The following is a 14,838-nucleotide window of genomic DNA, read 5'->3' as shown; positions in this document are numbered from 1 at the left end:
GTTTTTGAAGACAGAAATTCTGAGTTAGATATGTAGCACAAAAATAAATACATAAATACAACAACAAACACTATAATGCAGATAAACCAATGTAAACTGAACCTTTAAATTACAAGATTCTTAAATGTGTGTCACTCAGTCGATGTACTCGGTTACATCACATGAATACAAAGTTTGATTTTATATCATTACACACTTGGTGATGGACGAAGGCCAATCAGATTGATATGTTGTTGTTTCTGTATCCAGCAAATCTGAATGAGTTTCTAGATAGCTTGATTTACTCAAACTGTGTAGATTAAACAAATAAGAGTAACTATGATGAGGTCAAACTTTGTTGTCCTTTACTTGTATGTTCAGTCACACATTTGTTTCTTTGTTCAACACTTCTCTCTCTTCACTGACGCTCTCAGCCTATTCAGTAAAACCCGTAAACATCCGGGCCTAAAAATGTTGTTGAAGTGTTAAGGCGGAGAGTGTTGGCCGTCATTTCTGTAAGATCCTCATTTCACATCACTTCGTTCAGGCTGTTGGAATTCATATTCACAAGTAAGAAACTTGACTTCTGTTAACATCTTTCATCTATCAGCTCAACAGGAAGAGGTAAGATGTTGATTCAATTCAATATGGAGAGTATATATAAAGGCTGGATAAAGATATTACCATTTTATATGAGGTGAGAGATTAAAGGGATCCAGGCTCAGTGATCAACAGTTTGAAAGTGTTTGGACATTGTGAGAGGGAAGAGATTTCAATTCTGCACTTTGTATTTGTTTTCCCTGTTTTCCCTGAACATCTGATAATTTTCTGCTGGATTTTTGAACACTAAATCAACCCAAGAAACGGATACAATCTAAAAAGAAAAATATGAAAAGAAATTAACAATTTCACTAAAAATAGAAAAGCGTTTCAAAGATTGTACTCCATACATTGTTGTGTATTTGTTTTTTTACAATGCAGCTTTTGCGTTGATGATAAACTTATGGAAACTAAAATGACTTCCTACCTCTCCTTCCACTTGCTTGTGCTGGTGTGGTCTTAGAAGTAACAAACTAATCAGTAGTAATCTCTAACAATCCTTCTACCAGTGAGTTGATAGGTTTCTCTGCTGTCAAGAGGTGCAACTCAAAACTTACACTTGAAAATGTTTCCGTTTTATTCTCCAAGATTCCCCAAAATGCGAAACCGCTTTTGCTTCTTTAGGATTGTATTCACGTGTAGCTGTTCTTCTCTGATCTCTGACCTACAGACTCCTTTAAACACAAGTTTCTGCATCTGAAAATAAAATGTCTGGAGCTCTGATTCTCCTTCTCGTTGGGTTTCTGTCACAAGGTGAGTGGAAGTGCATTGATGTCAAACTATAAAACTACTATTCAGTATTCTTTCCCCAAGCATTGACTATAACTTACTTTCAAAACTTGATATTGTTGCTGCAGATCAAACCATATAAATGTTTGAAATGATTTTGGATGAATTTAAGTATAAGGGGTTTTGTTAAGGTTTCAACAAAAGTGTTTTTCTACTGTAAAGTTGTGTTCATGTTTCCTGCTGTGTTTCAGGTGCCTTGTGTGTGGAGTTTAAGTTATCTGTGCCACAGACTATAGAGGTCTTCAGTGGATCCTGTGTGACCATCCCTTGTTCCTTTGTCCTAAGACAAGGTTTTAATCATTACTTGGGTCCAGCATGTGTTGGAATATGGAAAGATAGTCATAACCAGGAGGTGTTTCACTCAAGAAAACCACAAACGTCAAAAATAAATGGAGCTTTGACCGGAAACCTAAAACAAAAAGACTGCACCACAACTCTGTATAACATGCAACCTGGTAATTCTGACACTTATTACTTCAGAATGGAGTGTACCGAACAACTGAAATTGAACTTTTATCATCAAAGTGTTCATATTGTGGTCAAAGGAGGTAGGTGTTCATCTCCACCTTAACTCAACTACTCTCATCGAGCCTGTAGTAATAATAAATGAAAGCTAAAGCTCCAAATGTGTCCTCCTCCCAGGCGGTCCTCCCAGACCGACTCTAAACATCAACCAGCAGGTTGTGAAGGAGGGAGCCTCAGTGAGAGTGACCTGCTCTGCTGCAGCTCCATGTCAGGCTCATCCTCCCACTCTGACATGGACCCCCGGCCTGGGTGACACTCAGGAGACCCTGGGAACGTTCTTGAAGACCTCTGCTCTGATCGTAAATGCCACTTCAGTCCATCACAGAATGTCCATCTCCTGTACTGCTACCTATGATAGACAAGCTGGCAGATTTGTGCTATCCAACAATTTAACATTGGAGGTTTTATGTAAGTAAATATGTTGACAAAGTTTGAAAATTTGAGAAAGAGAGAGAAGAGAGAGCGAGAGAGAGAGAGAGAGAGAGAGGGATCATCAAAGCTCAGGATTTGTCTTGCAGTATAGGTCATGCTTGTGGGTATAGAGCAGCAAAGTGCAGCAACACCAAACCACAAACACAGCATACAGCAAAACAGAAAAGTAGCACAGGGGTCACTGTTAGCTGGAATTACAGATTGGACTTTTTTACATTGAAAAAAGCTATGCGGTGTAAAGGGAATATTATTCTTTGAAATGCATGTCAAGGTGCCTGCACTCATGTTCCAAAAGATACATCAAGTATTAGTACAGTGTATTAGACATTGTTAGACTGACTATGATTACTCACTCATCACCCATCCCTCCTTTTTCAGATGCACCTAAACACACCAAGTTGACAGTCAGCCCCTCAGGTCCAGGACCAGAGGGCAGAAATGTGACTCTGACGTGCAGCAGTGAAGCCAACCCAGCAGTAACTGAATACATCTGGTTTAGAGATGATGGAGGCCAGAGAACTATTGGGAAAGGACCCATTCTAAACATTCAAACTTGTAAAGTCCACAGCTCCATTACCTGCAAGGCTTCAAATGCCTACGGAAGTCAATATGCCAAAATCAGTCCGATACAGTTTCAGAGTATGTATCACATGATTCAAGATTTATATTGTGTATGAATTATTTCATGAATTACTATTTCTTTTTGTCAAATTAAACACAATTAGTTATAAAGTCATTGCACTCATTTTCTGCAGTCATTATATCAATCACAGAGGAATTATTACTGTTTTACTCATGAACTATCAATTATTAGCCAAACACAACGTAGAGCAAAATAAGGCAACGCAGTGAAATGTAACACAACATGACGCAAGAAACAATGTAACATAAGGTGGCATAACACATTTAATGCAAGTCAGTGAAACATAACACAATGCCATGTGATGCAATTCATTGTGATGTCATGCAACATGGCACTGTGCAGAATAATGCAAAACAATGGGATGCAGAGTAATGCATTTTATCGCAAATCAACATAATGCAAGTAACTTGGATTATGTGTTATTCTCTACAATATAAAAACAGTGAGTCTTCCTCCTGCTGTCCTCACAGGTGCTCCTCAGATCCGCTCCTCCTCCAGATGCATCAAACATGCAGACCAGGTCAGCTGCTCCTGTGAGGCTGAGGGAGTTCCTGCTCCCTGTCTGCTGTGGTTATTGGATGGCTTTCCTGTAGATCACTCTGATGAGTTTGCCATCAGCCATGAGTCTCTGAGTGATGCAGGTGTGAGGAGCAACATCACTGTCAATCAACCACAGGAGAGGAATCTTTCCACACTGGTCTGCCGCACCACAAACTCACTGGGAACTGCAAGTCAGAGATTCTATGTCTTCATTCTTGAGTCCCAGCAGTCCGACAGTCAAGGTCTGTTTTTCATGAAATTCCAAGAAATTCACAGAGTAGAGAGAAACAGGGATTTAGGTTTAGAATGTGGATGATTTATTAGTTTAATTCCTTTATCACACTGGGTCTCAATACTTTTGATGTATTGTTTATGCTGCTGCTTAGTAATTGAGCTGCAACAGGAAGTTTTACAAATGAAACCCCACACTGTGAAATTGTAAGTGTGTGAATATATGAGGCGTCAGTTTTTGTTAAAAGTGTTAAACCTACGCCCTTCTTTCCAGTTTTATACAACTAACTCTTTACTGTATGGGCTTATACCTCACTGAGTGGGTTTATAGATCATTATAGATTATTTATTTGCAGCAATACTTATTCTACATATCCATGAATCCGTCTTGTGTCATGTAATGTTTCAAAGAACAGACCTAATATTTTAATTCATTGCATTGTTTGTGTGTATTGCATTTAACATCTGAGAACAACAATCACCAACTTCATCTTCTGTTCTGTTCTTCTTCAGGTCAAGTGCAGCTGTTTGTCTTCATTGGCAAAGCTGTTCTTCTAACAGCAGCATTTGTTTGTTCTCTGCTGTTTGCTCTCAGGTAAAGATACACAACTTTTACACAACCCACACAAACCAAGTGCCTGTAACATCCAGCTCTGAAACTCTTTCAACCAAGGGGACCCATTTTTGTAACTCTCTGCTTGTGATTAGAAGGATTTCAGTCCAACCCCTTTTCCATAAATGCCCCTCCTCAACCCAAAGCTGAAATGTGTTTGTCCATGAGAAATGAATGTTATGAAGTCATGCTGTTTGTTTCAGGGCTCAGTGTAGTCGCAGTATTAAGGGTCAGTCTGCAGGAAACGCTGATCCATTTGCCAACTCCTGCCAGGTGGAAACTGAAATGAGATACTGTATCTTTATTCACACAATCTTCTCCTTTAGATGGTTCGACGAACATTTGTATAACTCACATGTGTTTGTTTTGTTATGTTAGACGCCAAATAGGACTGAGGAAGATATTTACATGAACTGCAAAGGGCTACAGGGCCCTAACCTGCAGCCTGAATTTCCAGCGTGATTTGGAAACCCAAGCCGAAGAAAAAGTAGTAGGAAGAGGAGGAAGACTGTGGAAATCCATCTGGTTGCTCCTACCTAGAGGAGGAGCGGTGCATGCTGTGAAGCATGAAGAGGAATTCAATGATCAACTCACTGACAGTGGATTGTCTTAATGGGCAGGACAAATTTAAGGACAAGAACGCAGCACAGAAATAACAGAGCTCTGTATGCTTTTGCTTCATTTGTGGTTTCTTAGAGGAGGTAAAGGGGTATAGGGGTAGTATAGAGGGGTGGGATGTCAGGGTTGCATGTGCGGCCATGCGATAAAATGTTGATGGTTTTTCAGATTAGATGAAATCTTTAATAATGTGGCTATCCAATGGAAATTATGCTTTATTTTCATTTTTGTGATCATTTGTACAGAGGGGATAATGCAAGCAGCAGCATTCAGATATTCTTTCCATTCCACAGAGCTTCATAATAAATGTTTCTATTTGCTTGTGATTTAAAAATGCTTTATACAATATATGAAGTTTGAGGTTTCAGTCAGAGTTACATTTTTTCTGTAGCACACATATGGGGAATATCAGAATATGTCCCCATCAGAGGCATAATGTTTTAACACAGGTGCATTAGGCAGACTAACTGTTTCACTGATAAACCTTCTACAGTAAAGTAAACATTTAAAAAGCTTCAGTTTTAATTCATTCATATGCCGTGTCAAGTAATCATTAGAGATTACACTACTTTATTCAAAATCAAAGAATATGACAGAACTGTAATACAAATTGTAACTGTGATATGTTGCCTTTTATTTTATATTTCACATATTCAATAAAATTTTGATAGATTAAAGACTTAGCTCAAAATTCTTTACAAACACACGTGTGTGCATGTGTGTGTGCGTTTGCTTGTGTGGGTGTGTGGGTGTGTGTGTGTGTGTGTGTGTGTGTGTGTGTGTGTGTGTGTGTGTGTGGCGGGGATGTGGTTATATGATAAAGCAGATCAGTGGTCCATTACAGATATACTGTGTGTGGAGTCTAAGTTAACTGTGCCACAGACTATAGAGGTCTTCAGTGGATCCTGTGTGACCATCCCCTGTTCCTTTGTCCTAAGACAAGATTTGTATCCGCACTTGCGTGAAGCATGTGTTGGAATATGGAGAGATAGTAATCATAATGTTGTGTTTAACTCAAGAAAACCACAAAGATCAAAATAAATGGAACTTTAACAGGACACCTTAAACAAAAAGACTGCACCACAACTCTGTATAACATGCAACCTGAAAATTCTGATACATATTACTTCAGACTGGAGTGTAACAAACAACTGAATTTGAACTTTGCACAGAAACCTGTGAAAATTGTGGTCAGTAGAGGTAGGTGTTCATCTCCACCTTAACTCAACTACTCTCATCGAGCCTGTAGTAATAATAAATGAAAGCTAAAGCTCCAAATGTGTCCTCCTCCCAGGCGGTCCTCCCAGACCGACTCTAAACATCACCAATCTGGTTGTGAAGGAGGAAGCCTCAGTGAGAGTGACCTGCTCTGCTGCAACTCCATGTCAGGCTCATCCTCCAACTCTGACATGGACCCCCGGCCTGGGTGACACTCAGGAGACCCTGGGAACGTTTTTGAAGACCTCTGCTCTGACCTTCAATGCCACTTCAGTCCATCACAGAAAGTCCATCTCCTGTACTGCCACCTATGATAGACAAGCTGGCAGATTTGTGCTATCCAACAATTTAACACTGAAGGTTTTATGTAAGTAAATTTGTGACAAAATCGGAAATTTGAGAGAGAGAGAGAGAGAGAGAGAGAGAGTGATCATCATCATCATTATCATCATCATCATCATCATCATCATCATCATCATCATCAAAGTTCAGGATTCGTCTTGCAGTATAGGTCATGCTTGTGGGTATAGAGCAGCAAACTGCAGAAACACCAAACCACAACCACAGCATACAGCAAAAACAGAAAAGTAGCACAGAGGTCACTGTTTCCTGGAATTACAGATTGGACTTTTTTAAATTGTGGGATGCAAAGTAATGCAACTTATCACAAATCAACATATCACAAGTAACTTAGATTATGTGTTATTCTCTACAATATAAAACACAGTGAGTCTTCTTCCTGCTGTCCTCACAGGTGCTCCTCAGATCCGCTCCTCCTCCGGATGCATCAAACATGCAGACCAGGTCAGCTGCTCCTGTGAGGCTGAGGGAGTTCCTGCTTCTCGTCTGCTGTGGTTATTGGATGGCTTTCCTGTAAGTCACTCTGATGAGTTTGCCATCAGCCATGAGTCTCTGAGTGATGCAGGTGTGAGGAGCAACATCACTGTCAATCAACCACAGGAGAGGAATCTTTCCACACTGGTCTGCCGCACCACAAACTCACTGGGAACTGCAAGTCAGAGATTCTATGGCCTCATTCTTGAGTCCCAGCAGTCCGAGAGTCAAGGTCTGTTTTTCATGAAATTCCAAGAAATTCACAGAGTAGAGAGAAACAGGGATTTAGGTTGAGAATTTGGATGATTTATTAGTTTATTTCCCTTAACACACTGGGTCTCAATACTTTTGATGTATTGTTTATGCTGCTGCTTAGTACTTGAGCTGCAACAGAAGTTTGAAAAATGAAACCCCACACTGTGAAATTGTAAGTGTGTAAATATATGAGGCGTCAGTTCTTGTTAAAAGTGTTAAACCTACGCCCTTCTTTCCAGTTTTATACAACTAACTCTTAACTGTATGGGCTTACACCTCACTGAGTGGGTTTATAGATCATTATAGATTATTTATTTGCAGCAATACTTATTCTACATTTCCATGAATCCTTCTTGTGTCATGTAATGTTTCAAAGAACAGACCTAATATTTTAATTCGATGCATTGTTTGTGTGTATTGCATTTAACATCTGAGAACAACAATCACCAACTTCATCGTCTGTTCTCCCTCTTCTGTTCTTCTTCAGATCAAGTGCCGCTGTCGGTCTTCATTGGCACAGCTGTTTTTCTAACAGCAGCATTTGTTTGTTCTCTGCTGTTTGCTCTCAGGTAAAAATACACAACGTTCACACAACCCACACAAACCAAGTGCCTTTAGCATCCAGCTCTGAAACTCTTTCAACCAAGGGGACCCATTTTTGTAACTCTGTGCTTGTGATTAAAATGATTTCAGTCCAACCCCTTTTCCATAAATGCCCCTCCTCAACCCAAAGCTGAAATGTGTTTGTCCATGAGAAATGAATGTTATGAAGTCATGCTGTTTGTTTCAGGGCTCAGTGTAGTCGCAGTATTAAGGGTCAGTCTGCAGGAAACGCTGATCCATTTGCCAACTCCTGCCAGGTGGAAACTGAAATGAGATACTGTATCTTTATTCACACAATCTTCTCCTTTAGATGGTTCAATGAATATTTGTATAACTCACATGTGTTTGTTATGTTATGTTAGATGCCAAATAGGACTGAAGCTGGTTGCCTGAGAGGACATGAGATAAAATATTAGTTTTTTCAGATTACATTAAATCTTTAATACTGTGGCCATCTAATGGAAATTATGCTTTGAATTCATTTTTGTGACCATTTGTACAGAGGGGATAATGCAAGCAGCAGCATTCAGGTATTCTTTCCATTCCACAGAGCTTCATAATATATGTTTCTATTTGCTTGTGATTTTAAAATGTTTTATACAATATATGGAGTGTGAGGTTTCAGTCAATGTAATTTTTTTTTGTCGCACACATATGGGGAATATAAGAATATGTCCCCATCAGAGGCATAATGTTTTAACACAGGTGCATTAGGCAGACTAACTGTTTCACTGATAAACCTTCTACAGTAAAGTAAACATTTAAAAAGCTTCAGTTTTAATTCATCCATATGCCATGTCAAGTAATCATTAGAGATTACACTACTTTGTTCAAAATCAAAGAATATGACCATACTGTAATACAAACTGTAACTGTGATATGTTGCCTTTTATTTTTAATTTCACATATTCAATAAAACTTTGATCGATTTAAGATATATTTCAAAATTCTATACAAATACAAATCTGTGTGTGTGTGTGTGTGTTTGTGTGTGTGTGTGTGTGTGTGTGTGTGTGTGTGTGTGTGTGTGTGTCTGTGTGGAGGGGATGTGGTTATATGGTAAAGCATATCAGTGGTCCATTACAGATATACTCCTTCAGCTCGTCTGTCAAGGTAAGAGCTCCTGCCCGAATAGATGAATACTACTGAGTACCTGCTGTACAAATTGCTGAATAATCTGGTCTGAGACTGCAGGCTTCAGAAAGTCTGCTGTACTTACATACATGTGGGAACTTGGTTCCTCTTTACTACTACCTGCAGAGATGTACAAAATGTAACTGATAGTTAAGACTAAATATGAATACTGTCACCCTTTCATCAAGACATTTCAACACTGCTTCCTTTGCTCACTGATATGCAGAAATGATACAAAGTACAAACTATCACAATAATGGAGACATGTTGTGTTTGCTAGAGAGGAAAATGTCCCTTTTCTCAATGGAGACTCTTCATCTGCTTAGACTGCTGAACTTCTTTGTTGGTAAGATGAGTCTTTATATCTACATTCACACTGAGTCACTGATTTAACACCATTGCTGTTTTTGAAGAGAGAAATTCAGAATTAGAAATGTAGCACAAAAATAAATACATAAATACAACAACAAACACTATAATGCAGATAAACCAATGTAAACTGAACCTTTAAATTACAAGATTCTTAAATGTGTGTCACTCACTCAATGTACTCAATTACATCACATGAATACAAAGTTTGATTTTATATCATTACACACTTGGTGATGGATGAAGCCCAATCAGATTGATATGTTGTTGTTTCTGTATCCAGCAAATCTGAATGAGTTTCTAGATAGCTTGATTCACTCAAACTGTGTAGATTAAACAAATAAGAGTAACTATGATGAGGTCAAACTTTGTTGTCCTTTACTTGTATGTTCAGTCACACATTTGTTTCTTTGTTCAACACTTCTCTCTCTTCACTGACGCTCTCAGCCTATTCAGTAAAACCCGTAAACATCCGGGCCTAAAAATGTTGTTGAAGTGTTAAGGCGGAGAGTGTTGGCCGACATTTCTGTAAGTTCCTCATTTCACTGCACTTCGTTCAGGCTGTTGGAATTCATATTCACAAGTAAGAAACTTGACTTCTGTTAACATCTTTCATCTATCAGCTCAACAGGAAGAGGTAAGATGTTGATTCAATTCAGTATGGAGAGTATATATAAAAGTCGGATAAAGATAATACCATTTTATATGAGGTCAGAGATTAAAGGGATCCAGGCTCAGTGATCAACAGTTTGAAAGTGTTTGGACATTGTGAGAGGGAAGAGATTTCAATTCTGCACTTTGAATTTGTTTTCCCTGTTTTCCTTGAACAGTTGCTAATTTTCTGCTTGATTGTTGAACACTAAAATAACTCAAGATAAAAACTTTACAATAAAGAGAAAAATATGAAGATATTTGACTGAAAACAGAAAAGCGTTTCAAAGATTGTACTTCATACATTGTTGTGTTTCTGTTTAGTTTTTTTGTTTTTTTACAATGCAGCTTTTTAGTTGATGATAAACAAATTGAAAATAAAATGACTTCCTTCCTCTCCTCCCACTTGCTTGTGCTGGTGTGGTCTTAAAAGTAACAAACTAATCAGTAGTTATCTTTAACAATCCTTCTACCAGTGAGTCGATAAGTTTCCCTGCTTTCAAGAGGTGCAACTCAAAACTTACACTTGAAAATGTTTCTGTTTTATTCTCCAAGATTCCCAAATATGTACTTTCCTGAAAACCGCTGAATGCTTCTTTAGGATTGTTTTCACGTGTAGCTGTTCTTCTCTGATCTCTGACCTACAGACTCCTTTAAACACAAGTTTCTGCATCTGATAATAAAATGTCTGGAGCTCTGATTCTCCTTCTCGTTGGCTTTCTGTCACAAGGTGAGTGGAAGTGCATTGATGTCAAACTATAAAACTACTATTCAGTATTCTTTCCCCAAGCATTGACTATAACTTACTTTCAAAACTTGATATTGCTGTTGCAGATCAAACCATATAAATGTTTGAAATGATTTTTGATGGTTTTAAGTATAAGGGGTCTTGTTAAGGTTTCAACAAAAGTATTTTCCTACTGTAAAGTTGTGTTCATGTTTCCTGCTGTGTTTCAGGTGCCTTGTGTGTGGAGTTTAAGGTATCTGTGCCACAGACTATAGAGGTCTTCAGTGGATCCTGTGTGACCATCCCTTGTTTCTTTGTCCTAAGACAAGGTTTTAATCAGTACTTGCATGAAGCATGTGCTGGAATATGGAGAATTAGTCATAACAAGGAGGTGTTTCACTCAAGAAAACCACAAACACCAAAAATAAATGGAGCTTTGACTGGAAACCTAACACAAAAAGACTGCACCACAACTCTGTTTAACATGCAACCTGATAATTCCGATACATATCACTTCAGAATAGACTGTGGCAATGCACTGAAATGGAACTTTCTATATCAACCTGTGAAAATTGTGGTCAGTAGAGGTAGGTGTTAATCTCCACCTTAACTCAACTACTCTCATCCAGCCTGTAGTAATAATAAATGAAAGCTAAAGCTCCAAATGTGTCTTCCTCACAGGCGGTCCTACCAGACCGACTCTGAACATCAACAATCAGGTTGTAAAGGAGGGAGCCTCAGTGAGAGTGACCTGCTCTGCTGCAGCTCCATGTCAGGCTCATCCTCCCACTCTGACATGGACCCCCGGCCTGGGTGACACTCAGGAGACCCTGGGAACGTTTTGGAAGACCTCTGCTCTGATCTTCAAAGCCACTTCAGTCCATCACAGAAAGTCCATCTCCTGTACTGCCACCTATGATAGACAAGCTGGCAGATTTGTGCTATCCAACAATTTAACATCGAAGGTTTTATGTAAGTAAATTTGCGACAAAATCCTAAAATTTGAGAGAGAGAGAGAGAGAGAGAGAGAGAGAGAGAGAGAGAGAGAGAGAGAGAGAGAGAGAGAGAGATCATGAAAGCTCAGGATTTGTCTTACAGTATAGGTCATGCATGTGGGTATAGAGCAGCAAACCACAGCAACACCAAACCAAAACAACAGCATACAGCAAAAACAGATTGGACTTTTTTACATTGAAAAAAGCTATGCGGTGAAAAGGGAATATTACTCTTTGAAATGCATCGCAAGGTGCCTGCACTCATGTTCTCAAAGATACATCAAGTATTAGTACAGTGTATTAGACATTGTTAGACTGACTATGATTACTCACTCATCACCCATTACTCCTTTTTCAGATGCACCTAAACACACCAAGGTGACAGTCAGCCCCTCAGGTCCAGGACCAGAGGGCAGCAATGTGACTCTGACGTGCAGCAGTGAAGCCAACCCAGCAGTAACTAAATACATCTGGTTTAGAGATGATGGAGGCCAGAGAACTATTGGGAAAGGACCCATTCTAAACATTCCAACTTGTAAAGTCCACAGCTCCATTACCTGCAAGGCTTCAAATGCCTACGGAAGTCAATATGCCAAAAACAGTCCGATAGAGTTTCAGAGTATGTATCACATGATTCAAGATTTATATTGTGTATGAATTATTTCATGAATTACTATTTCTTATTGTCAAATTAAACATAATTAGTTATAAAGTCATTGCACTCATTTTCTGCAGTCATCATATCAATCACAGAGGAATTATTACTGTTTTACTCATGAACTATCAATTATTAGCCAAACACAACGTAGAGCAAAATAAGGCAACGCAGTGAAATGTAACACAACATGACGCGAGAAACAATGTAACATAAGGTGGCATAACACGTTTAATGCAAGTCAGTGAAACATAACACAATGCCATGTGATGCAATTCATTGTGATGTCATGCAACATGGCACTGTGCAGAATAATGCAAAACAATGGGATGCAGAGTAATGCATTTTATCGCAAATCAACATAATGCAAGTAACTTAGATTATGTGTTATTCTTTACAATATAACAAACAGTGAGTCTTCCTCCTGCTGTCCTCACAGGTGCTCCTCAGATCCGCTCCTCCTCCGGATGCATCAAACATGCAGACCAGGTCAGCTGCTCCTGTGAGGCTGAGGGAGTTCCTGCTCCCTGTCTGCTGTGGTTATTGGATGGCTTTCCTGCAGATCACTCTGATGAGTTTGCCATCAGCCATGAGTCTCTGAGTGATGCAGGTGTGAGGAGCAACATCACTGTCAATCAACCACAGGAGAGGAATCTTTCCACACTGGTCTGCCGCACCACAAACTCACTGGGAACTGCAAGTCAGAGATTCTGTGGCTTCATTTCTGAGTCCCAGCAGTCCGACAGTCAAGGTCTGTTTTTCATGAAATTCCAAGAAATTCACAGAGTAGAGAGAAACAGGGATTTAGGTTTAGAATGTGGATGATTTATTAGTTTATTCCCTTAACACACTGGGTCTCAATACTTTTGATGTATTGTTTATGCTGCTGCTTAGTACTTGAGCTGCAACAGGAAGTTTTACAAATGAAACTTCACACTGAGTAATTGTAAGAGTGTGAATATATGAGGCGTCAGTTCTTGTTAAAAGTGTTAAACCTACGCCCTTCTTTCCAGCTTATTATAACTAACTCTTTACTGTGTGGGCTTACACCTCACTGAGTGGGTTTATAGATCATTGTAGATTATTTATTTGCAGCAATACTTATTCTACATATCCATGAATCCTTCTTGTGTCATGTAATGTTTAAAAAATGGACCTAATATTTTAATTTATTGCATTGTTTGTGTGTATTGCATTTAACATCTGAGAACAACAATCACCAACTTCATCTTCTGTTCCCCCTCTTCTGTTCTTCAGGTCAAGTGCCGCTGTCGGTCTTCATTGGCACAAATGTTTTTCTTACAGCAGCATTTGTTTGTTCTCTGCTGTTTGCTCTCAGGTAAAGATACACAACGTTCACACAACCCACACAAACCAAGTGGCTGTAACATCCAGCTCTGAAACTTTTTCAACCAAGGGGACCCATTTTTGTAACTCTGTGCTTGTGATTAAAAGGATTTCAGTCCAACCCCTTTTCCATAAATACCTCTCCTCAACCCAAAGCTGAAATGTGTTTGTCCATGAGAAATGAATGTTATGAAGTCATGCTGTTTGTTTCAGGGCTCAGTGTAGTCGCAGTATTATGGGTCAGTCTGCAGGAAACGCTGATCCATTTGCCAACTCCTGCCAGGTGGAAACTGAAATGAGATACTGTATCTTTATTCACACAATCTTCTCCTTTAGATGGTTCAATGAATATTTGTATAACTCACACATGTTTGTTTTGTTATGTTAGATGCCAAATAGGACTGAGGAAGATATTTACATGAACAGCAAAGAGCTACAGGGCCCTCACCCGCAGCCTGAACCCATCCCTAAGGCAAGCAGCCCTCAGGAAGACGACAGTGTGTTGTATTCCAGCGTGATTTGGAAACCCAAGCCGAAGAAGAAGAAGGAGGATGAGGAGGATGACTGCGAAAATCCCTCTGGTTGCTCCTTCCTAGAGGAGGAGAGGTGCATGCTGGGAAGCATGAACAGGAATTCAATGATCAACTCACTGCCACTGGATTGTCTTTATGCGCAGGTCAAATTTAAGGACAAGAACGCAGCGCAGATATAACAAAGCTCTGTATGCTTTTACTTCATTTGTGGTTTCTTAGCAGAGGTGAACAAGTATAGAGGGGTGGGGTGTGGGGTGGGGGGTGGGGGGGAAGGGGTGCATGAGTGACCATGAGATAAAATGTTTGGTATTTCAGATGGCATTAAATCTTTAATACTGTGGCCATCTAATGGAAATTATACTTTGAATTCATTTTTGTGATCATTTGTACAGAGGGGATAATGCAAGCAGCAGCATTCAGATATTCTTTCCATTCCACAGAGCTTCATAATATATGTTTCTATTTTCTTGTGATTTTAAAATGTTTTATACAATATATGGAGTGTGAGGTTTCAGTCAATGTTAATTTTCTGAAGCACTCATATGGG

At 39.2% G+C, this 14,838-nt stretch overlaps 2 protein-coding genes across 3 annotated transcripts; both read left to right on the top strand.

The window, feature by feature from the left end:
• Positions 1-121: 121 nt before the first annotated feature.
• Positions 122-5,610, top strand: LOC142999062 (sialic acid-binding Ig-like lectin 5). Of its 2 annotated transcripts, XM_076148455.1 has the most exons (9): positions 123-603; positions 1,250-1,332; positions 1,560-1,916; positions 2,011-2,301; positions 2,704-2,964; positions 3,439-3,750; positions 4,253-4,334; positions 4,556-4,625; positions 4,731-5,610. In XM_076148455.1, exons 2-9 carry the CDS (start codon positions 1,287-1,289, stop codon positions 4,812-4,814), a joined length of 1,503 nt encoding a protein of 500 aa, XP_076004570.1. In that variant the 5' UTR covers positions 123-603; positions 1,250-1,286; the 3' UTR covers positions 4,815-5,610. The 2 variants fall into 2 exon arrangements, with proteins under 2 accessions (XP_076004571.1, XP_076004570.1); XM_076148456.1 differs by lacking the exon at positions 4,556-4,625 and having other exon boundaries at positions 122-603.
• Positions 5,611-8,753: 3,143 nt separating this feature from the next.
• Positions 8,754-14,537, top strand: LOC142999060 (sialic acid-binding Ig-like lectin 14). Its single transcript, XM_076148448.1, has 11 exons — positions 8,754-8,993; positions 9,241-9,360; positions 9,944-10,020; positions 10,682-10,764; positions 10,992-11,348; positions 11,443-11,733; positions 12,115-12,375; positions 12,851-13,162; positions 13,669-13,750; positions 13,972-14,041; positions 14,147-14,537. The coding sequence occupies exons 4-11, from the start codon at positions 10,719-10,721 to the stop codon at positions 14,468-14,470; spliced, it is 1,743 nt and encodes a 580-aa protein (XP_076004563.1). The 5' UTR covers positions 8,754-8,993; positions 9,241-9,360; positions 9,944-10,020; positions 10,682-10,718; the 3' UTR covers positions 14,471-14,537.
• Positions 14,538-14,838: the final 301 nt, after the last annotated feature.

Source organism: Genypterus blacodes, unplaced genomic scaffold (genome assembly GCF_046128005.1).
Source record: "Genypterus blacodes isolate CSIRO-AG114 ecotype Tasmania unplaced genomic scaffold, CSIRO-AGI_Gbla_v1 ptg000040l_1, whole genome shotgun sequence".
NCBI classification, from domain to species: domain Eukaryota; kingdom Metazoa; phylum Chordata; class Actinopteri; order Ophidiiformes; family Ophidiidae; genus Genypterus; species Genypterus blacodes.
Note: the sequence above shows the minus strand (reverse complement) of the source record. Positions and strands in the feature narration are given on the sequence as shown.